This window comes from Papaver somniferum, chromosome 6 (assembly GCF_003573695.1).
Source record: "Papaver somniferum cultivar HN1 chromosome 6, ASM357369v1, whole genome shotgun sequence".
Classification (NCBI taxonomy): domain Eukaryota; kingdom Viridiplantae; phylum Streptophyta; class Magnoliopsida; order Ranunculales; family Papaveraceae; genus Papaver; species Papaver somniferum.
In genome coordinates, this window is record NC_039363.1 from 94,585,460 (window position 1) to 94,609,553 (window position 24,094).

Genomic DNA, 24,094 nt, shown 5'->3' on the forward strand with positions numbered 1-24,094 from the left:
ACAATTTCTTGCATTGAAAACAAGATTTGTTTGTTTTATTACATTGAAAATAATAATTCTTTGCATTGGGAACAAAAGATGTTGTTTTAAAAGACCAATTTCTAGTAGAATAAGACAAAAAAACACAATTTCTAAAAATAAAAATCTTTATTAAACCTTAACATGTATACGGGTATACAAGTTAATAAAAGGCCTAAATCTGATAGCCGTTTCGGATAACGCTGAATCCGATAAGATTTCTATTTCAACATAACGGTTATTAGATGCCGGAATCGGGAAGTTATCATAATTTTCTGGGTTATCGTAATGAAACCGGCTGAGCGAATTTCCGTTACCATAAATCCCGATACCCATAGTATAGGAGGGTTTGTATTAGTTTCAGACTAATGTTTGAGTTTTTATTTTTTATGCACTACCCTGTTAACTGCTAGAGGTCTCATTTCTCTGATGGGTTAGTCATATGAATGAGCATGAATGGATGGTAATGGCGTAATGCTGAAAGTGTGTACCTCTGGTTAGAATTCTTTGGTAAAGAAAAACATGGCAGCATTTGAAAACTCAGTGAGAAAAAAATCTCAAGGGTTGAAAAGTAGTTTTCTCGCATGTTACCCTGAAATTAATTGCGTCTCTGCTCCTAGACCCGCCTCATTTTGGTACACTCTGGACCATTTTTTTTTTTTTTAAGATGGTGTGGTACCGAAAATTAGGTTCTACGGTATCCCTTGTACTAGTTTTGAATTTTGGACCCATGTTATAAAAATGGAGGAGTTTGATTTTAGAGCATGCAACGGATAAATAAAGTCTTGGTTGCCTCGACTGAAACAGAGAATGTAACTGGGGAGTGAACTCATTTATTTTATTGTCGTTCATGTTGAAGATTTTGAAAATTTCGACAAACATTGACAAAGTAAGTTAGTTCATTAAGAGCAAGAAAGGGTTACGTAAACACTCCATCTTCTTCATGAGAGCTCGTATAGGACTAGGAGTGGAGCATTGGTTTCGCTACTCCCGCCAAGTATGGCAAATCGAATGCTATATGGTAAAAAATCTTTACCGACCAATGTTTTTCTCTTTTTCTTCTTTTAAAAATCTGATGGCAGGCTGGGATGCCATTGTGAACCCATTTTATTTTGTTAATTTTAGTATACTTTGAGTGGATATCAAATTATGAAACATTTTTAATTAAGCTAAACATAGTGATTTGTATCGTTTTTCTTATCTAGGACATGCATTTGATATTTTGTGCTAGTTTTTATAACTTAAACGCCATTAGGAGTTAAATATGGGTTTTATTTTACATATTTGTCCCCATAAAACATGTAAATTTCGAAAATATTAAGCCTAAATCAGTAAACACTTAAAATCAAGTGGGTCGACAGACCCCACTTATCCTTATATCCCTCCGTTCCTGGAAATACTAATACGTTAAACCGCCGTCCAGCGTCAGGCAACACATATTTTGCCATGTAGTGTTTCGCACTACTCCATCTGTAGAAGTCAAATGAGAATGGGAAATATGGGGAACCTACTCTTGTGATGGTGGGTTGTTTTAGGCATATTACTATGCACATGTCAAGTAGCTAATTTTTCCATTTTAACACCCACTATGGGCATGTCAAAGTGGAAAACATATTTGTCTAAGTGTTAAATATACCACTTAGGCATACACGACAGGGTGTCTACGGAGCGGTAGAGTTTGCATCCCTATACGGTCAAACCCTCACTATGTGGTTATTCAAGCTCCGGCGATAGTCATGATGTCGCTCGCTGGAAACATCGTCGGTCAGCAGTTCCTCATCCAACACCTACAATTCCCCCCTCTATAAATACCCAATTTCAAACTCATTTCAAGTCACACCAGAATTTTTAATTTTCTCTAGAATTTCTCAATCTCTCAATCTCCTTCAAATCTTCTTCAAACATTCTTTTTACCTTTTAATTTCTTGTAATATGGATTCACAATCTCAAAGTCAAGGCATATGTAAAGGTAAATAGAACAAAGTCTGGGGTGCAAAATTAGACATCACTGAAGATGAACGCATTTGTCATAATTATGTTTATTTACTCAAGATTGTGTATATGGTGCACAACAACATGGTAACACCATGTGGGATAATATATTTCGTAAATATGAAGATCAAACCATGAATATCAATAGTCGTGATGCAAAAGAGTTGTAGGAACATTTCATTGTAATCAATAAGGAAGTCTCCTTATATGTTGTTGCGGTAATGCAAGCCAAGAGAGGCCGAGAGAATGCTATTAAGGATGGTGGTGTTGAAAGACAGGTTCGTAGAGAATGACAACAAAAAAATGGCAAAATTTTCGCTTTCGAAAGTTGTTATCATATTTTGAAGGCGTTGAACAAATACGATCCAGAAGTGTTACCATCTAGTCAACAAGTACCTGAAAGGTCACCATACAATTATTCTCCCTCAACACCAAATTCTTCACTATTTTCACCAGGTCCATCAAACTCTCTATACCAAATACCCCGAGAAACTCAAATATCAACTTAGTTCTTAATAATGATGATGCTAATAAAAAACTTCTAGGAAGAAACAGAGCAAGACTTGCTGGAAAATTAGCTCGAAAAGGTGGAAGCTCCGATGGATTTAACATGGCGCGGTTTATGGAACATCAGAAGACCATCGAGAAGCAAAGAGCGGTTGATATGAAAATTCAAAACATGTAGATTAAACAAATTTGCCTTTTTCAAGAAAAAATTGTGGATGACTATGACAAGCATAACATTCTTCAATCTGACACTTCAACTATGAACCCCCAGCAAAAACATTTGTGGCAAATCAAATTTAACAGGATTCAAGCACATATTGAACAACAAGATGGATTTGATAACAACCAACCCGGTGGTGATGATGATGAGAATGAGTTCAATTATTCCTTTTAGGTCGGCTTCCCTTATTTCATTGCTCCCTTCTTCTGGTACTTTTTTCACATCATGAACAACATAATCTCCCTTCTTGACAGAAGAATATCCACAAGTTCTTCTTCTTCGTCGAAATGGCTTAGAAAGACTGTTATGTGTTTGAACGTTCGAGGAACACATTGAACTGACTTTCCTGGTGGGGTACACAGGGTGAGTACTAAAACCAATTGGTTTAGACATACGAATGTCAGTTACACCTTTGAGAATTAAATATAAGGTGTGTTGAAGACGAATAATAGAATTTTCATTCAACCTGGAATTCCTCTTTTGTTTACTTAGACCTTTTGAATCACAAAAGAGACACACTTTCTAATCACCTGAGTGATTAGATAAAACAGTCCTAACATCATTGTTATGAGAATTCTTCCTTTTGTGTGATGTGGGCTTTCCTTGATTAGGAGAAGATACATGCACATCTTTTTCAACAGAAGAGTTTTTCGGTTTTGCTTCTGAACCTGATTCTCTTACAGTTAAATCAAAAGAAGTTGGTATGGCGGACTCTTTTGAACACTCTTGAATTGAGAGTTTACTTAAGAGATGTTCAATTTTCAAAGCATCCTTTTTGAGATTTACTTCTTGAAGGATCTTTAAACGAGAGTCGCGCTCACTTATCATACCAACTAGAGCATTGAATTTTTGTTTCAACCAGTTGACATTATCATCTTGGATTCTAACAATTTTTAGAATCACATCACTCTCTTTAGATGCATTCCTTTCAACTTCAGAGATAGACTCTTTTGTAAGGTAGTCAGGAAAACACTTGTCAATGTTTGTCTGTTTCCTTTGAACACAAGGTTCTTCTATATTCGAGATTGACAAATATTTCTCTTTAATAGAATTTAAGGAACATAACTTTTATTTTTGGTGATATGAAAATTCAAAACATGTAGATTAAACAAATTTGCCTTTTTCAAGAAAAAATTGTGGATGACTATGACAAGCATAACATTCTTCAATCTGACACTTCAACTATGAACCCCCAGCAAAAACATTTGTGGCAAATCAAATTTAACAGGATTCAAGCACATATTGAACAACAAGCTGGATTTGATAACAACCAACCCGGTGGTGATGATGATGATGATTTCAATTATTCCTTTTAGGTCGGCTTCCCTTATTTCATTGCTCCCTTCTTCTGGTACTTTTTTCACATCATGAACAACATAATCTCCCTTCTTGACAGAAGAATATCCACAAGTTCTTCTTCTTCGTCGAAATGGCTTAGAAAGACTGTTATGTGTTTGAACGTTCGAGGAACACATTGAACTGACTTTCCTGGTGGGGTACACAGGGTGAGTACTAAAACCAATTGGTTTAGACATACGAATGTCAGTTACACCTTTGAGAATTAAATATAAGGTGTGTTGAAGACGAATAATAGAATTTTCATTCAACCTGGAATTCCTCTTTTGTTTACTTAGACCTTTTGAATCACAAAAGAGACACACTTTCTAATCACCTGAGTGATTAGATAAAACAGTCCTAACATCATTGTTATGAGAATTCTTCCTTTTGTGTGATGTGGGCTTTCCTTGATTAGGAGAAGATACATGCACACTCTTTTTCAACAGAAGAGTTTTTCGGTTTTGCTTCTGAACCTGATTCTCTTACAGTTAAATCAAAAGAAGTTGGTATGGCGGACTCTTTTGAACACTCTTGAATTGAGAGTTTACTTAAGAGATGTTCAATTTTCAAAGCATCCTTTTTGAGATTTACTTCTTGAAGGATCTTTAAACGAGAGTCGCGCTCACTTATCATACCAACTAGAGCATTGAATTTTTGTTTCAACCAGTTGACATTATCATCTTGGATTCTAACAATTTTTAGAATCACATCACTCTCTTTAGATGCATTCCTTTCAACTTCAGAGATAGACTCTTTTGTAAGGTAGTCAGGAAAACACTTGTCAATGTTTGTCTGTTTCCTTTGAACACAAGGTTCTTCTATATTCGAGATTGACAAATATTTCTCTTTAATAGAATTTAAGGAAACATACTTTTATTTTTGGTGATATGAAAATTCAAAACATGTAGATTAAACAAATTTGCCTTTTTCAAGAAAAAATTGTGGATGACTATGACAAGCATAACATTCTTCAATCTGACACTTCAACTATGAACCCCCAGCAAAAACATTTGTGGCAAATCAAATTTAACAGGATTCAAGCACATATTGAACAACAAGCTGGATTTGATAACAACCAACCCGGTGGTGATGATGATGAGAATGATTTCAATTATTCCTTTTAGGTCGGCTTCCCTTATTTCATTGCTCCCTTCTTCTGGTACTTTTTTCACATCATGAACAACATAATCTCCCTTCTTGACAGAAGAATATCCACAAGTTCTTCTTCTTCGTCGAAATGGCTTAGAAAGACTGTTATGTGTTTGAACGTTCGAGGAACACATTGAACTGACTTTCCTGGTGGGTACACAGGGTGAGTACTAAAACCAATTGGTTTAGACATACGAATGTCAGTTACACCTTTGAGAATTAAATATAAGGTGTGTTGAAGACGAATAATAGAATTTTCATTCAACCTGGAATTCCTCTTTTGTTTACTTAGACCTTTTGAATCACAAAAGAGACACACTTTCTAATCACCTGAGTGATTAGATAAAACAGTCCTAACATCATTGTTATGAGAATTCTTCCTTTTGTGTGATGTGGGCTTTCCTTGATTAGGAGAAGATACATGCACATCTTTTTCAACAGAAGAGTTTTTCGGTTTTGCTTCTGAACCTGATTCTCTTACAGTTAAATCAAAAGAAGTTGGTATGGCGGACTCTTTTGAACACTCTTGAATTGAGAGTTTACTTAAGAGATGTTCAATTTTCAAAGCATCCTTTTTGAGATTTACTTCTTGAAGGATCTTTAAACGAGAGTCGCGCTCACTTATCATACCAACTAGAGCATTGAATTTTTGTTTCAACCAGTTGACATTATCATCCTGGATTCTAACAATTTTTAGAATCACATCACTCTCTTTAGATGCATTCCTTTCAACTTCAGAGATAGACTCTTTTGTAAGGTAGTCAGGAAAACACTTGTCAATGTTTGTCTGTTTCCTTTGAACACAAGGTTCTTCTATATTCGAGATTGACAAATATTTCTCTTTAATAGAATTTAAGGAAACATAACTTTTATTTTTGGTGATATGAAAATTCAAAACATGTAGATTAAACAAATTTGCCTTTTTCAAGAAAAAATTGTGGATGACTATGACAAGCATAACATTCTTCAATCTGACACTTCAACTATGAACCCCCAGCAAAAACATTTGTGGCAAATCAAATTTAACAGGATTCAAGCACATATTGAACAACAAGCTGGATTTGATAACAACCAACCCGGTGGTGATGATGATGAGAATGATTTCAATTATTCCTTTTAGGTCGGCTTCCCTTATTTCATTGCTCCCTTCTTCTGGTACTTTTTTCACATCATGAACAACATAATCTCCCTTCTTGACAGAAGAATATCCACAAGTTCTTCTTCTTCGTCGAAATGGCTTAGAAAGACTGTTATGTGTTTGAACGTTCGAGGAACACATTGAACTGACTTTCCTGGTGGGGTACACAGGGTGAGTACTAAAACCAATTGGTTTAGACATACGAATGTCAGTTACACCTTTGAGAATTAAATATAAGGTGTGTTGAAGACGAATAATAGAATTTTCATTCAACCTGGAATTCCTCTTTTGTTTACTTAGACCTTTTGAATCACAAAAGAGACACACTTTCTAATCACCTGAGTGATTAGATAAAACAGTCCTAACATCATTGTTATGAGAATTCTTCCTTTTGTGTGATGTGGGCTTTCCTTGATTAGGAGAAGATACATGCACATCTTTTTCAACAGAAGAGTTTTTCGGTTTTGCTTCTGAACCTGATTCTCTTACAGTTAAATCAAAAGAAGTTGGTATGGCGGACTCTTTTGAACACTCTTGAATTGAGAGTTTACTTAAGAGATGTTCAATTTTCAAAGCATCCTTTTTGAGATTTACTTCTTGAAGGATCTTTAAACGAGAGTCGCGCTCACTTATCATACCAACTAGAGCATTGAATTTTTGTTTCAACCAGTTGACATTATCATCCTGGATTCTAACAATTTTTAGAATCACATCACTCTCTTTAGATGCATTCCTTTCAACTTCAGAGATAGACTCTTTTGTAAGGTAGTCAGGAAAACACTTGTCAATGTTTGTCTGTTTCCTTTGAACACAAGGTTCTTCTATATTCGAGATTGACAAATATTTCTCTTTAATAGAATTTAAGGAAACATAACTTTTATTTTTGGTGATATGAAAATTCAAAACATGTAGATTAAACAAATTTGCCTTTTTCAAGAAAAAATTGTGGATGACTATGACAAGCATAACATTCTTCAATCTGACACTTCAACTATGAACCCCCAGCAAAAACATTTGTGGCAAATCAAATTTAACAGGATTCAAGCACATATTGAACAACAAGCTGGATTTGATAACAACCAACCCGGTGGTGATGATGATGAGAATGATTTCAATTATTCCTTTTAGGTCGGCTTCCCTTATTTCATTGCTCCCTTCTTCTGGTACTTTTTTCACATCATGAACAACATAATCTCCCTTCTTGACAGAAGAATATCCACAAGTTCTTCTTCTTCGTCGAAATGGCTTAGAAAGACTGTTATGTGTTTGAACGTTCGAGGAACACATTGAACTGACTTTCCTGGTGGGGTACACAGGGTGAGTACTAAAACCAATTGGTTTAGACATACGAATGTCAGTTACACCTTTGAGAATTAAATATAAGGTGTGTTGAAGACGAATAATAGAATTTTCATTCAACCTGGAATTCCTCTTTTGTTTACTTAGACCTTTTGAATCACAAAAGAGACACACTTTCTAATCACCTGAGTGATTAGATAAAACAGTCCTAACATCATTGTTATGAGAATTCTTCCTTTTGTGTGATGTGGGCTTTCCTTGATTAGGAGAAGATACATGCACATCTTTTTCAACAGAAGAGTTTTTCGGTTTTGCTTCTGAACCTGATTCTCTTACAGTTAAATCAAAAGAAGTTGGTATGGCGGACTCTTTTGAACACTCTTGAATTGAGAGTTTACTTAAGAGATGTTCAATTTTCAAAGCATCCTTTTTGAGATTTACTTCTTGAAGGATCTTTAAACGAGAGTCGCGCTCACTTATCATACCAACTAGAGCATTGAATTTTTGTTTCAACCAGTTGACATTATCATCCTGGATTCTAACAATTTTTAGAATCACATCACTCTCTTTAGATGCATTCCTTTCAACTTCAGAGATAGACTCTTTTGTAAGGTAGTCAGGAAAACACTTGTCAATGTTTGTCTGTTTCCTTTGAACACAAGGTTCTTCTATATTCGAGATTGACAAATATTTCTCTTTAATAGAATTTAAGGAAACATAACTTTTATTTTTGGTGATATGAAAATTCAAAACATGTAGATTAAACAAATTTGCCTTTTTCAAGAAAAAATTGTGGATGACTATGACAAGCATAACATTCTTCAATCTGACACTTCAACTATGAACCCCCAGCAAAAACATTTGTGGCAAATCAAATTTAACAGGATTCAAGCACATATTGAACAAGAAGCTGGATTTGATAACAACCAACCCGGTGGTGATGATGATGAGAATGAGTTTAATTATTCCTTTTAGGTCAGCTTCCCTTATTCCATTGCTCCCTTCTTCTGGTACTTTTTTCACATCATGAACAACATAATCTCCCTTCTTGACAGAAGAATATCCACAAGTTCTTCTTCTTCATCGAAATGGCTTAGGAAGACTGTTATGTGTTTGAACATTCGAGGAACACATTGAACTTACTTTCCTGGTGGGGTACACAGGGTGAGTACTAAAACCAATTGGTTTAGACATATGAATGTCAGTTACACCTTTGAGAATTAAATCTAAGGTGTGTTGAAGACGAATAATATAATTTTCATTCAACCTGGAATTCCTCTTTTGTTTACTTGGACCTTTTGAATTACAAAAGAGACACACTTTCTAATCACCTGAGTGATTAGGTAAAACAGTCCTAACACCATTGTTATGAGAATTCTTCCTTTTGTGTGATGTGGGCTTTCCTTGATTAGGAGAAGATACATGCACATCTTTTTCAACAGAAGAGTTTTTCGGTTTTGCTTCTGAACCTGATTCTCTTACAGTTAAATCAAAAGCAGTTGGTATGGCGGACTCTTTTGAACACTCTTGAATTGAGAGTTTACTTAAGAGATGTTCAATTTTCAAAGCATCCTTTTTGAGATTTACTTCTTGAAGGATCTTTAAACGAGAGTCGCGCTCACTTATCATACCAACTAGAGCATTGAATTTGTGTTTCAACCAGTTGACATTATCATCCTGGATTCTAACAAGTTTTAGAATCACATCACTCTCTTTAGATGCATTCCTTTCAACTTCAGAGATAGACTCTTTTGTATGGTAGTCAGGAAAACACTTGTCAATGTTTGTCTGTTTCCTTTGAACATAAGGTTCTTCTATATTCGAGATTGACAAATCTTTCTCTTTAATAGACTTTAAGGAAACATAACTTTTATTTTTGGTGATGCGTTTATCAGAGACTATATCGTCCATCCTCACCGCTACAAACACATACTTATAAGGTCTTTAATGTGTTTGCCTGCTCTGATACCAATTGAAAATGCGGGGGTCTAACAACCACACCCAACAATTCGTTTGTCAATCTGAGGGGACTTACTCCAATACACTTTCTAGAGAATTAACTAGACAGTCAGACTCAATCTAGATTAAAGTATATCAAAGAGTATAATATCTTTAACTCTTAATTCAATCCGTAATCAGCAAATAGAAATCTGCGAGCCTGATTGAATATAAGAGGAGTTACTTGAGCGGTATTAAAGACCAATGTTCAAGTGTCAATCAATGTAAATCAACAACCAAAGGTTGGATATTCTAATTAATTGATTTTAACACACAACCTGTGATATTTCAATTATATAACAAAATATAATGCGAAAAAGAAATAACACAAACACCAAAATTTTGTTAACGAGGAAACCGCAAATGCAGAAAACCCCGGGACCTAGTCCAGATTGAACACCACACTGTATTAAGCTGCTACAGACACTAGCCTACTACCAATTAACTTCGGAATGAACTGTAGTTGAACCCTAATCAATCTCACACTGAGTCAAGGTACAGTTGCGCTCCTTACGTCTCTGATCCCAACAGGATACTACGCACTTGATTCCCTTAGCTGATCTCACCCACAACCAAGAGTTGCTACGACCCAAAGTCGAAAACTTGATAGATAAATCTCTTTCACACAGAAAAGTCTATAGAATTGAATAAATCTGTCTCCCATAGAAATACCCAAGATTTTTTGTTCCGTCTTTTGATAAATTAAGGTGAACAGGAACCAATTGATAAACCGGACTTATATCCCCGAAGAACAGCCTAGTATTATCAATCACCTTACAATAAACTTAATCGACTAGCGAAACAAGTTATTGTGGAATCACAAACGGTGAGACGAAGTTTGTTTGTGATTACTTTTTTATCTTGCCTATCGGAGATATAAAATCTCGAGCCAATTATTTCAATTGCACTCAACAGGATAGAAACAACAAGATCAGATCACGCAACTACAAAGATAATAGTTGGGTCTCGAGAAGAAACCTAAGGTTAAAGGAGAATAGACTCTAGTTATGCAACTAGTAACACACAGGAGGTGTGGGGATTAGGTTTCCCAGTTGCTAGATTTCTCCCTTATATAGTTTTCAAATCAGGATTTGCAATCAATGTTACCTTGGTAACAAAGCATTAAATATTCACCGTTAGATGAAAAACCTGATTCAACCAAGCTAATATCTTTCAACCATTAGATCGAACTTAGCTTGTTACACACAAATGAAATGTACCCTCATTTAGGTTTATGTAAACGTACCTAAACGTGTACACCATGTTGGTTCACAAATAGTTAACCGAGGTTAGCTATATGATTACTCTCATATCAACCTTATTCATCTTAACCATAACTAGTTCAAATGACTCAAATGAAACTAGTTAAGAGTTGTTCAATTGTTTAGAAAACACAATTGAAATCGAATAGGTTTGATTCACTTGAATCAATCATGAACATTATATCCACGGTTTACAAAGATTGCATTCCTTATGATTTAAATGTTTAAGTTCATGGACTTGACCGATTTTACAAAGTAACCAGCTTAAGTATGCGTACGGGTATGCGTACTTAAGCAACCGGTTTTTGAGTTTGTAAAGTTTCCAGACTCAACAGAAATTTTCGGTTCAAAAACTTCCGCCAGTATGCGTACATGTACGCATACTTAAGGTGACTAGTTAAGACTTTTTCCAAAACCAAACTCAGCAGAAATTAACCTGTCTCCTTACCCAATTTCGTATACACACATATGCATACTCTTGGCTTCCGGTTTATGGACTTATACACTAATTTGCGAACACACTATATATGCTTATATCCAAAGATGGTTACATCATCGACTATTTATTTCAATCATTTAAACATTCTTCTATAATGTCAATAGCCGTTTTCACACACTATTAGCATCAAAAAAATTTTCAAGATATTGAAATAATCATTATTCAAACCTTCCAAGTCTTACACCAAATGATTGTATCACACAAACCATGTAAGATGTTACTCGGTAATTTTCTCATGATATAAGATGAACTTCGTCGAAGTGAAAGCTTATCAACACATATTTCGAGAAATATGTAAGCGAGATATAGTCAGCTTGAAATCTCAAATGTGTATAGAGAAAACTATATTGTAACACGAATTATGTCTCAATATAGAAGATAGTAGAAATAGACTTTCCAAGTGATAAATAAGTTCAAGTATCCATATACCTTTTATCGAAGAAGTTCCACAAGCTCCCCTTAGTAGTCTTTCGTCTTCAAGAGATGAACGTCGAGAGATTTAAGCTCAACTACACTATCTATGTCCTAGTCCGAGACATCTACAAATAGGCTAGAAACCAAGACTTATAGTTTTGATCACTAACATTGAAAAACATGCTTGAGATAGAAACATATGCGAGTTTGACCGAGAAATGCTCTAACAAGACCAACTACAGAGAAATTAACAGTTTATACTAAAATACATAACTTAATAATCACGCTCACCCGCTCTTCTATACCATGCCCAAAGATTCACTCTCATATCTTCTCTTAAACTATGATACACATTCTGGTTATAAATGTAATTAGTCATTTACCCATAGTTTCTTACAAGCACGCCTCTTTGTGGTTGAATCTCATGCCTCGGATCTTCATCTTCATAGTTAGTCCACTCCCGAAGGGTTTCATGAATTACCATGTTATGAAGAATTATGCAAGTAAGCATAGTCTTGTGCATTTCACTAGGACTCAACCCACGATTTCCCACAAATGATAGAGAACTTCCTTTTCAAAATTCCTAAAGCGCGTTCAACATCCTTTTTCACCCCAATTTGGCGTTCATTAAAATGTCGGTATGAATAGTACAATGCACCGGTAGGGGGATGATGGTAATATTGAACCAAGGTTAACCATTTTAGGTAAATACCATTTGCAAGATAATACCCATGAGTGTACTGACGACCATTGATTATGAAACGAACTTGGAGACAATTTCCATACTTCATATATTCAAACAGAGGCGACTTGTGCAAAATATTAATATCATTTTGTAAACCAGAGGGACCAAAAAAATCATGCCATATCCAACAATCATAAGAAGCAGCAGCTTCAAGGATAACTGTTGATTTCGGATAATGACCCTTATATTGACCGGCCCAATAAAAAGGCATCCTTCCATACCCAATGCATACAATCAAGACTACCTCGCATTCGTGGGAATCCCTTATCCTAATTCTCTCTCAATATTTTTCTAACATCTCCTCAGTTGGTTTTTCGTAAATATGTTAGACCAAATGATTAATTATTATTTCACAAAACAATGAATGGTAAGTAAATAAAGTTATTTTTTCCCATATGAAGGTACTCATCGTTCGCATCCGCTGGTTTTCCATAACCTAGAATCCTTAAATCCGAAGTAACTTTTTGTTCATTATTATGACCTCTATTATTCAATGCATGTAAACTGATAAATAAATTGAGGTTCTACTCGACAACGCTCTTCAATAAACTTTTTTACAAGATGCCGAGGCATGTGGAATCGACGTTGGAAATCTTTATTAGAGTATACACAATTGGAAAGAAAATAATCGTGCATCAGCTTCTTGTGGCTTGAGAATACTTCTTTTGGCTTCAGAATTGTATATATTTGGCCTCGATGTACGAGCATCAGAGTGGCGATTAGTTAATTATCTTCATCTTCCTCATCGTCAAGGTCTTGCAACCTCCTTTGATACATTTATTGATGTAATCTCAACCGATTCATAATAATATTCATCTCTTAATTGGATCTCGCCATTGACTATTATGAAATTTAAAATTACAGATAAAGATACAGAAATTGGTAAACAGAAATTGATAAAATATATGTAGAAGTAGGTGTGAGTGATTTGAAGAAGTGTATGGGCGTATATATAAGGAAAGAGGGGGAAATAACCGTTGTAAAGTAGTCGTTGAGCGATATAGTGTCAATAGTGTCAAACGAACGATATAAAGAAAATCGAGCGATGGTAACTATGACGTCGTCGATATTTACATTATCGCAAGCGCTTTAATGAATAACTATCGCTATAAACTATGTCGTTCAGTGGTTTTCTCATAGTGGGGTAACTCAATTGTCATGCCACCTGATATGTTAAACAGGTCCTTTTAACCTTGTGCATAGGAATGGGCCTTAGGCCACACTAATTGAGTGAGAAAAAGACATTCCTTCCCATAGTCCTTGTTCTAAGTTTTGGGGCATATTTAGATTTTCGGGGTCACTGGTCTTACAAATGACAACCTCTATAATATGTAACTTCAAAAATGATAAAAAACACGGTTCAACCTTTTATTAATCCGATAGATTTCGGGCTCAGAGATGATTAAGTTGCTCATGTAAACCGTACACAACCCCAACAAAAGGACATGGTACCGCATCACTAGTCATGCAATTTTTTCAAAATCTAAACCACAAAGGGAGGCAACCCCTGAATGATCTTATCAAGATTTTTTAAAGACAATTTAGGTGCCAACATTGTTTTACACCTTCATGTGAAACAGAAATTTAATACTACTAATAGTGGAATGAGCCAAAAAAAGGCCCAAAACAGAATGTGCTGCAACATAGTCCCTTTTATTAATTTCACGCTGTACGTAATGTCTTTAACTCTTACTTACCAGAAAAACAGAAGACACACACACACACACAAAGAAAGAGAAAAAGAGAAAAGAGTTGAAAAATGCATTTCACCGGACAAAACCCCAAAACCAACAACAAATGCTTCTTCTTCTGCTCCTCCTTCTATTTCCTTCTTCTTTAAAAAGAAAACCCATTTCCCACCGTCTCCATTCTCTTTTTACTCACACATTCATTCATGCATTCCCACTCCCCAAGACCCCAGAAAAAAAACAACAAAAATAAACAAACCCCTCTTTCTCCCAGCAGAAGAAGAAAGGAGGGTTGAGAGTTTTTTTCTTGGGTTTAATGGAGGCTATTTTATTGAATGACAGAAGTACCCTTGTACCATTAGAGGTACCATTGAAGCATTGTTATGTAAATCAAAGGAGGTTTTCATCTTGTTTTTTCTTCATGACAAGAGGTAGTACAATGTAGCTCTGTACAACCCACCATTTAGAGTTATTAGTAAAACACAGGCACACAGGTTAAGCCAGGCATAGCAGTATAGTTTTTGGTTCTTCTCCTTCTCCTTCTCCTCTTATATCTATTTCTCTCTTGTTTCACCTCAGTAAGTATCTATTTCCTGTTTTTTTTTCTTCTTTTTCTCAAGAGATTTTTAATGAAGGAAGAAGAGGAAGAAGAGGTTGAGGATGGATGATTTTGATCTTCAGTTCAGTTCATCAATCAACGGTCACGATTCTTCCTCACCCTCATCTAAGGTCTCTTTTTATATTTATCTTTTCTTTGTTTTGGGGATTTACCGTAGATGGTTTATTTGACTACTACAACAAGGTGTAATCTAAAAATGGGGTTTCGGTGATAATGTAATTTCTCTTCCTAATTTGTTTTCTCTATAGATTTCAGTTTCATCATATAACATCTCTCTATACATAATAGATACATTTTTGGGCTAATTTTTTTTTTTAGTGTTAATTCATTGGTTAATTTCTATTGGGAAAATGTCGGTGTGTTCTTGGCATGGGGGTTACTATTGTTTTCACCTGTTAATGCTTTGTGGTTTAGATGTGCATTTGATTGGGTTTTACTGGATTGTGTTGCATGTTATTGTGAAACTAGGGTAATGTGAGTTTTGGATTCGCCGTATTTGGGGATTCTTATGTTCTCTTGGTTAAACTTGATTACATACTTAATTAGATGATTTTCCTTAAGATTATATACTAAGAATCGACAAGCTAAGAACTCCAATTTCTCAATTGGGATTTGTAGATTGGGATTCTGTTGAATTTCAGAATTAGCTTGGTATTCCATTTTATAATTTGTAGAGTAGGATTCTGTTGAATTTCAGAATTAGCTTGGTATTCTATCTTATAGGTATTAGCTGAACGTTTAGGTTCTCGTCTCAGGAACTCCACTCATTGGAAGTGTAGTAGTGTACCACACTTTATAGAATGTCAAGGGTTTACCACTTACTTGGGTAACTTCGATTATCAATCAATTGTCTCAATATAGAGATATTGCCTCCTACTCTAAACTAGGATGTATCCTGTTTGTGGTCATGAGTCTATCAGGATAAGCAGTCCTATTTTCGTTTGATTCCTCAAGAGCTAGGTTGAAGAAATGATAAGTACCTGGAAATGTAACAAACTGCCTTTTAATCTTCTCCCACTTGGTAACTTTAACAAAAGTTAACTTCTAGGTGAGGATGGAGTAGGTTTTACTAATCAGTGAAATCCCTTAGGATGTAAGTTTAATGCCACATTATGATGTTGAAGCTGTTTTGCTGTGCAGTCACATGAGTGCTTTACATTGTTGGATTTAACATATTGGGTTCGCATAGCTTACTTTTGATATGCAAAACTCTTCAATTGGACTGCTCCTGTATCTGGCACTTGCAAAAGCTATAAGGTACTTGGAACTGAAACTAAAGTTAATTATCCCTATAGGTAACGCTCAATATGTATATGTTTCTGTTTGGTATTTCTGCTGATATTTCAACAAGTATTGACTAGTTGTATGTTTTTCTGCTGCCATATCGGACATCTATATATCTTTGTTTATCTTATATTAACATTTGGTCAAGTAAGGTGTCTTACATTGTAATAATGCATTTAGTAATCTCAGAATAGCCAGCTTGATCATGTATATGGTTCATGTTTCTGTGTTTCTTTTCCCTTTTGAGTATATCCATCAAGTAGGCCATCCCATCTTGCGCAATAGTAAACGCACAGTTGATGTGCTTCTACTGATTATTTTATGCCAAGTTGCATTTTAATGGTGTCCACTCATTCCTTGAACTACTTTAAGCTCTATGTGCACTACCTTCCCAACTTTGAATGGATAATAGCACCATTTTGCTGTTTATTCACTTATTTATTATTTTCTCATTAATCATCAGTGTTACGACACTCTTAGGAGTTTGATTTGGATCCTTCTGTTTGACCATGTGATCGTGTTCTCATGTCTGAAGCTCATCCTCATATTTCAGTCTTCCTATTTCTTGCTTTAGCTAATTGTGTACTTAGTGTCTTTCGCATTGTGAGCTGTTTATGTGTGACAAGAGGAAAATCTCTCTGAATCTCTTTGCAGATATGCAAGCATATAACACTACTGCACTGCTTAAGTGTGTATATTTGGCTCCTTTGATAATCATGGAACATCCAAGTTTCTTACATAAGTTCGACTTGAATTTTGACTAGTGCATGATTTATACAGAGGTTCTATGGCTGATTTCCCCCCCAGCAAATACCTGTTTCTTTCTAAATTGAGGAAAAAGTTCTACGATGAACTTGTTTTTCACCGTGTTTGCTGGTAGTGTGTGTACAGCACTTCATATCAATCATCCAGCATGTTCATATTTGAACTAACATTTCTTGTGGTGTGTTGGCTTGGTAGTTTTATTTTGTCTCTAGCTTAGTAGCTTCATACTTTCATCTTGATTCATATGTGTTGCATTGGTGGTAAGTTATCTTTCAGGTTGGGAGCACTTTGCTGTGTTACAGTAAATTACGTTTAGTGCCTTTCGATAAAAAATATCTCTCTTAACTAATCATTGCATCAATGCATATATTTTTCCATTTGTAGTGACAGAAAAGTTGTTAGATGGGTAGGCAGTTAAAATCTAGCACACTGTGAGCTTCTATTTAGTTTTCCTCTCACCACAATTGGGTTTCTTGCCTGTTGGTGTATGTGCCTATGCTTAATTTCTCCCTCTGTTTCCTCTTCCTGCATTTTTATTCAGTCTTTTGTCTAAGCACAGTCAAAAGAGAGATTACTTCCTTGATATATTCTTTTCACTGGCCTTGTTATTGGTCTATTCTGACAGTAACATCGTTTTGTTTTTTTAGTGTCATTGTTAGCGGCAATGATAGAAATGACAATATGCTGCTTACTTCAAGCATTTTCTCTAAGTTTTGACCTGTAGCACATTTTTGTCTTTCGTTAATACTTGCTGCTTAAACTGATTCATTGCGACTGTATTTGTTTCTTCTTATCTCAATCTTAACTTAGGATGATACAAAAGTTATGGCGTGAGCCTTTTTCTTGCTTACAGTTCCATGGTTTGTCTGCAAGGTTCTTCTTAACTGCTATGTTTGTTCTTTGTTGAATGTTCATTTTTACAACTCTATTGTTTTAGTTCTGGTTTCATATAATACTCTGAGTATTTACTGCATATGAATTTTCCCCTCACTGAAATGTAAGTCACATCTATTCTAGCTGATTAGAAGACAGATAGAATCCTGACAGTTATCTATTTCGATGATTGATAGTCAAATCCACGGATGGAAACTAGGCAACTTTGTAAGCTGTAGCTGTTTTCTTTTTCTCCAATTAGTGTCACTTATTTCTCTCTTTTGACATCAATCAGTAACCATTTATTCAATGCAGCTAACCATTTTGGTTCAAACTAGGGCTAACTTTCTCCAATCACAGTCCTTTTATGTTTCTTTAACGGACAAGCAACCAAAAATAATATTAGTAGTATCTAGAAATTAGGTTATTGCTGTAAAGGTGGTCGAGCATCCTTGTACACATATCGGAACTGGAATCCCATTCCGAGTATGTATCACACTTTTGGGACTTGTTGCTATGTTATGTTTGGCTTGAGACTAGAACCTGCTGTAATGGTTGCTGTTGGCATGAGAGTGAAACAAAATCATGTGTTTGCTGAAACATGACTCACTGAAAGTGATCATCATACCTTTTTTGAGGTGCAGTGCAGTGACATTCCCTGCAATGCTAGATTTAACAGAAGAGCCAAAAGAATCCCAGCCAGGCAGGCATGGATTTAAGGGATTCTTGGTGCCTATTTAGGTAATTTGAGTGTATCACACAACATCCTATGCAGGATTCCCGCCATTTTTTGTTCAAATTCAAAATTTTCTGATAAGAGAAGTAGGAGTAGGTTTTAATTGCCATTAACTGCTACTACTCTTGGCTCTAGGCTGTGCTAGCTAGCCTCTTCATTTAATTAGTCTTGTGTCCCTTGTCTTGTAAACAACTTCTCCTTCACGTTGACGCAGTTGTTATTGCTGTTTCAATTCCCCACTCTAGCCTACTTGCTTTTAGTATTATTATCTACTACTAGTATCATAAAACCTTTCCCCAATTCAAAAAAAAAAAAAAAAAAACTCTAACAAGAGTTATTTCAGATTCAAATAAATGTCTCTCAAACTATCCCCAAGCTACTACCTGTTGAGCATCATGATGAGGTTTATCTCTAATGGGATCAAATATGTATTTTTTTTGTACTGAACCATCTGGTCCACCACATAAATTTGTCCTTTCATTCTTATCTGATTTTGTGGGGACAAACAAATTATTAACCCAAGTAGGATACTGTAGTGGTAGTTCATACATGGTACGTTGCTTTCATAGTACATATACAGAATACAGCTGTACTGTACAGTACAGGACAGGACGACAATTTTGGTGCACAAGCTGTCGCGGAAAACACACAGGCGCTGCTCCATGGCACTCGGAAAATTTACAGCTAAGGGGGTGTGTGTGCAGTCAGGCAATGGCTCTTCTTTCAGGATCTCCAAACCCACCATTGGATGCCACCTTTGAGATTAGTGACAGTAATAATAATAACTGATGAAGAAGAAGAAGTTAGATTCTTCTTTTCTCAAAGCATGGAAAAAATGTGTTTCAAAGAGAGAGACAGAAAAAAAATGAAGAAAAAGAGAGAAACTGTAGTTCCCGGAAAAACTGTGTGCCTCGTATGTATCGTATCCATGGACATGCAAGAAAAACCTTTTCATATCCGTTACTCTTTCAAATAACTTCAAACCCAAAACACAATTGAAAATTCCCCTAAATTACTTAACAAACTACTACTGCACTAATCACAATCCCAACAATGACACATTTCAATTTCATGTCCGTCTTTTTCATCATCATTCTTCTTTTAACTCAAATTTCGAATACTAATTCTTTACCATCAAAAAAAGACATTCAAATTCTACTTCGAACAAAGAACTCTCTGACTCTTCTTCATGATACTGCAGGTAATAATCTCAATGACTGGGTTGTTCTTAAGAATAGTAGTCCATGTAATTGGACTGGAATCAGTTGTGATCAATCAACATTATACATCAATTCAATTGATCTTGCCGGACTAACAATATCCGGTAATTTCCCGTTCAAATTCTGTAAAATTAAATCACTTCAGAATCTTTCATTATCTGATAATTTCTTGAATGGAAGTATCTCTACTAGACAAATTTCTTCTTGTTCTAATCTTCATTTCTTAAATCTCTCCAACAATTTACTTGTTGGAAATTTGCCTGAGTTTGTTCCAGTATTTAGAAATTTACAATGGTTAGATTTGTCAAGAAATAATTTCTCCGGTGATATTCCTTCGAGTTTTGGTGCTTCATTTCCGAAACTTCAAGTTCTGAGTCTTTTTGGAAATCTTCTTAATGGAACGATTCCGTCTTCATTAACGAATCTTAGTGAGTTAATTCGGTGTGAGATAGCTTATAATCCATTTACTCCAGGTCCATTACCAGCTGATATTGGAAAACTAATTAAACTAAAGAATTTATGGCTTCCTTATACTAATCTCATTGGCGAAATTCCTGAATCAATTGGTGGATTGATAGCTCTTGAGAATCTTGATCTTTCGAATAATGAGCTTTCTGGTAGAATTCCTGAGAGTATTGGAAAGTTGAAGAATGTTAAGCAGATTGAACTGTATTGGAATCGGCTTTCTGGTGAGTTACCTGCAAGTCTTGGGAATTTATCAAATTTGATTTATTTTGATGCGTCAATGAACGGTTTAAGTGGTGTAATACCAGAGAAATTTGCAGCATTGCAACTGATATCACTTGGGTTGAATGATAATTATCTGGAAGGTGAGATCCCGGAGAGTTTAGTTTCGAATACGAAGCTTGAAGACCTGAAGCTCTTTAACAACAGATTTTCAGGTGCATTGCCTGGAAGGTTGGGGGAGAATTCTAATTTGGAAGAATTTGATGTTTCGGGTAATGGTTTCAGAGGTAATCTTCCTTCTTTACTTTGTAATGGCAAGAAACTGAAACGGCTTATTGCATTCAATAATAAATTGTCAGGAAATTTTCCAGAAAGTTATGGAGACTGTGATAGTCTTACTTATATTAGGATTTTTAACAATGAGATGTCTGGGAGCATTCCTGTTAGTGTTTGGAGACTACCCAGAGTTCATTTGTTAGAGATAAAGAACAATAGATTTGATGGTGTCGTACCTTCTGCGATTTCGGGGTCTCGAAAGTTAGCTCAGTTGCGTATATCTGATAACCAGTTTTCGGGGGAGTTTCCTGGGGGAATTTGTCAGTTGTCTGAACTTGAAGTTGTGGATGCTAGTAGAAACAGGTTTTCGGGGGAACTACCTTTGTGCATTACGGAACTGAGGAAGTTGGAAAAGCTTGATCTTCAAGAAAACATGTTTTCGGGTGAGATTCCGAGTAATGTTAGCTTGTGGAAGCATTTAACAGACCTTAATTTGTCGAGAAACCGGTTTTACGGGGAAATTCCGAGTGAGCTGGGGAGCTTACCTGATTTGAATTATCTTGATCTTTCTGAAAATTTACTGTCTGGTGAAATTCCGGCTCAGCTGACAAACTTGAAGCTCAACAAGTTTAATGTTTCAGGGAATAATCTGGCAGGGAGAATCCCTGTTGGTTTTGACAACACTTTTTACCTCCCTAGTTTGATAGGCAATCCAAAGCTATGTAGTCCAGACTTAAAACCTTTCCATCCATGTCCAAAAACCAAATTCGCTACTTGGTTTCTAGTAGGGTTTTTTCTCGTTGTGTGTTTACTACTTCTATTATCTTTGTTGTGGTTTTTGAAGAGCAAAACTATGTCGATTGGTGAGAACATAAAACCTTTGTGGAAGCTAACCTCATTTCACACTATGAGCATCAGCGAACGTGAAATATTAGGTTCTTTAACTGAAGAGAACCTTATCGGAAGCGGTGGCTCTGGTCAGGTTTATAGGGCGAGACTCAAAACAGGTCAGTCAGTGGCAGTTAAGAGGCTCTGGGATGTTAATGCAAAAATGGGAAGACTAAGCTCTTATCAGTCAGAGGTGGAGACCTTGGGACGGATTAGACACGGAAATATTGTAAAACTGCTGCTCAGTTGTGCCGGAGAGGATTTAAGAGTTTTGGTTTATGAGTACATGGAAAATGGAAGCTTGGGTGACGTTTTGCATGGAGAGAAAGGTGGAGTTCTATTGGATTGGCAGAAGCGGTTTAAGATAGCAGTTGGGGCAGCCCAAGGATTGGCATATCTTCATCATGACTGTGTGCCGGCTATCGTGCATCGTGATGTGAAATCGAACAATATCTTGTTGGACGAGGAGTTTTCCCCTCGCGTAGCAGATTTTGGGTTGGCCAAGATGTTGCAGCTCGAGGAAGGGAAGGAAGCAAGTGCCATGTCCCTGATTGCTGGTTCTTATGGCTACATAGCGCCAGGTGAGTTTATAGCTTAAAGTAATAGCTTATTTAATGATTGTTTATGCCTGCAGAAATAATTAGACATTTTCTTCGATATGCATAAACTCAGAAAACTGTAACTCGTGACTGATAGTTGTGAGTTTGGTTAATCTTGCATACAAGACCTGTTTTTGTATCTTGGCACTTACAGTTACAGTGTGAACCAGGACCTTGGACATTTACCAGTGGTCTATTTAAATCTCTGTTTGATGATAAATAGACCATTTTCGAGTCCAATATTATGGAGTAGACCTTACTGACATAATTTCTGTTGGTACATATGTAGAGTATGCATACACCATGAAAGTGACAGAGAAGAGCGATGTGTACAGCTTTGGAGTTGTGTTGATGGAACTGGTCACGGGAAAGAGACCTACTGATTCTTTCTTTGGGGAGAACAATGACATGATAAAGTGGGTGACAGATGCCACTGCAACATCTGAAGATCACTGCTTGAATTTGCGTCACCTCATGGACACTAGAATAAATCCATCTTCAAGTGATTACACAGAAATGGAGAAGGTATTGAATGTCGCACTTCTTTGTACCTCTGCATTTCCCATAAACAGACCCTCCATGAGAAGGGTCGTTGAATTTCTTAAAGATGGTAAGGATATTTGTTTTCCTCCCACAAGTCCTAAATGTTGTAGCACTACAAGCTAGTGGTGGTACCTAGTCTTGCTGGAAATGTGCTGATTTTTCTGCTTAGATGTACATATGCTGCATTGGTATACTATCATTTACTATCTTTTGAAACTGAGGACCTTTTTATCCTGGCGTTTTTAGGGGCCACTCAAAAGGATTTAGGGGCCAACAATAAAACAAAAAAGGTCACCCAAAGGGAAAATGTAGCCAGCCCTTATCTCGCGTAATTCGTAATGGCGAAATTATCCTTATATATTCGGAGGATATGATAACATTGTTACCCTCCGAATGCAATCGGAAGCCAAAATCGTTCCCATACTTCCGATTGTAGTCGGCGCAGTATTAGAATGATTTGTGTTTCATTTTTTCCATTTCTTTTTAATTTTTGAGTTGTTAGAGTTATAGAGAAGAAGGTGAAGGAAAAAAAGAGAAAACCCATTTTATCACTACAAAAATGGATGGTTACGAAGAAGAAGGTGAGAATCATGACGAAGAACAAAATGTTGAGGGTTCACGACCGTTTAGAGAAGACGATTTGGGGTATATGTTGAATGATCCAAACTTTTGTGGAGAGGAAAACATAGACGACCCTTTCATGGAAGAAAATGGAGAATCGCATGATATTGAAGCTAACGATGCATGTAAAACACAGGTATTGTGTTAAGAAACTCAAATACTCGATTTGCATGCGTTTGTGTGCTTTTGTAAACAAGAAAAACCGATTATTGCATGCATTGAATGCCATGAACTACCCAGATTCGGTAGATAATTTCTACATTAAACTTACGAATATAACACACTGAGTACCAAATATATATATTCGGTAGTTACAAGATACTAGTTTACTGCCGAATATGAGAAAAACCCCAAACTGGTTTTCCAAAAATATCTACATTCGGTAGTTATGTAGAGTTATTTACCTCCGAATGGCCCCAAAAACGAATTCCTCAGAAAATTTCAAAACTCAGTATTCTTATCCTTTACAATCGGTAATAGTTTAACATTATTTGACTGCCGAATATAGCAATGGCCTCAAAATAAAATTTCCGAAAACTTGAAAATCGGATGTTTATCGATTAAAGTTATCTCCCGGTTATTTATATTCGGCTGTTTTACTATATATTTTAGCTTCCGATTATATCATTTTTTGCACTCAGTAAACTGTGTACATTCATTTGCATAAATCGGGTGTTTTGGGTAACCGATAGGATTCCGAATATAAAGTATTCGGA

At 35.9% G+C, this 24,094-nt stretch overlaps 1 protein-coding gene across 1 annotated transcript; it reads left to right on the forward strand.

Annotated features, from left to right (window-relative positions):
* The first annotated feature begins 19,255 nt into the window (after positions 1-19,255).
* Positions 19,256-22,880, forward strand: LOC113291122 (LRR receptor-like serine/threonine-protein kinase HSL2). Its single transcript, XM_026540692.1, has 3 exons — positions 19,256-19,316; positions 19,746-22,196; positions 22,504-22,880. Exons 1-3 carry the CDS (start codon positions 19,256-19,258, stop codon positions 22,878-22,880), a joined length of 2,889 nt encoding a protein of 962 aa, XP_026396477.1.
* The last annotated feature ends 1,214 nt before the right edge of the window (positions 22,881-24,094 follow it).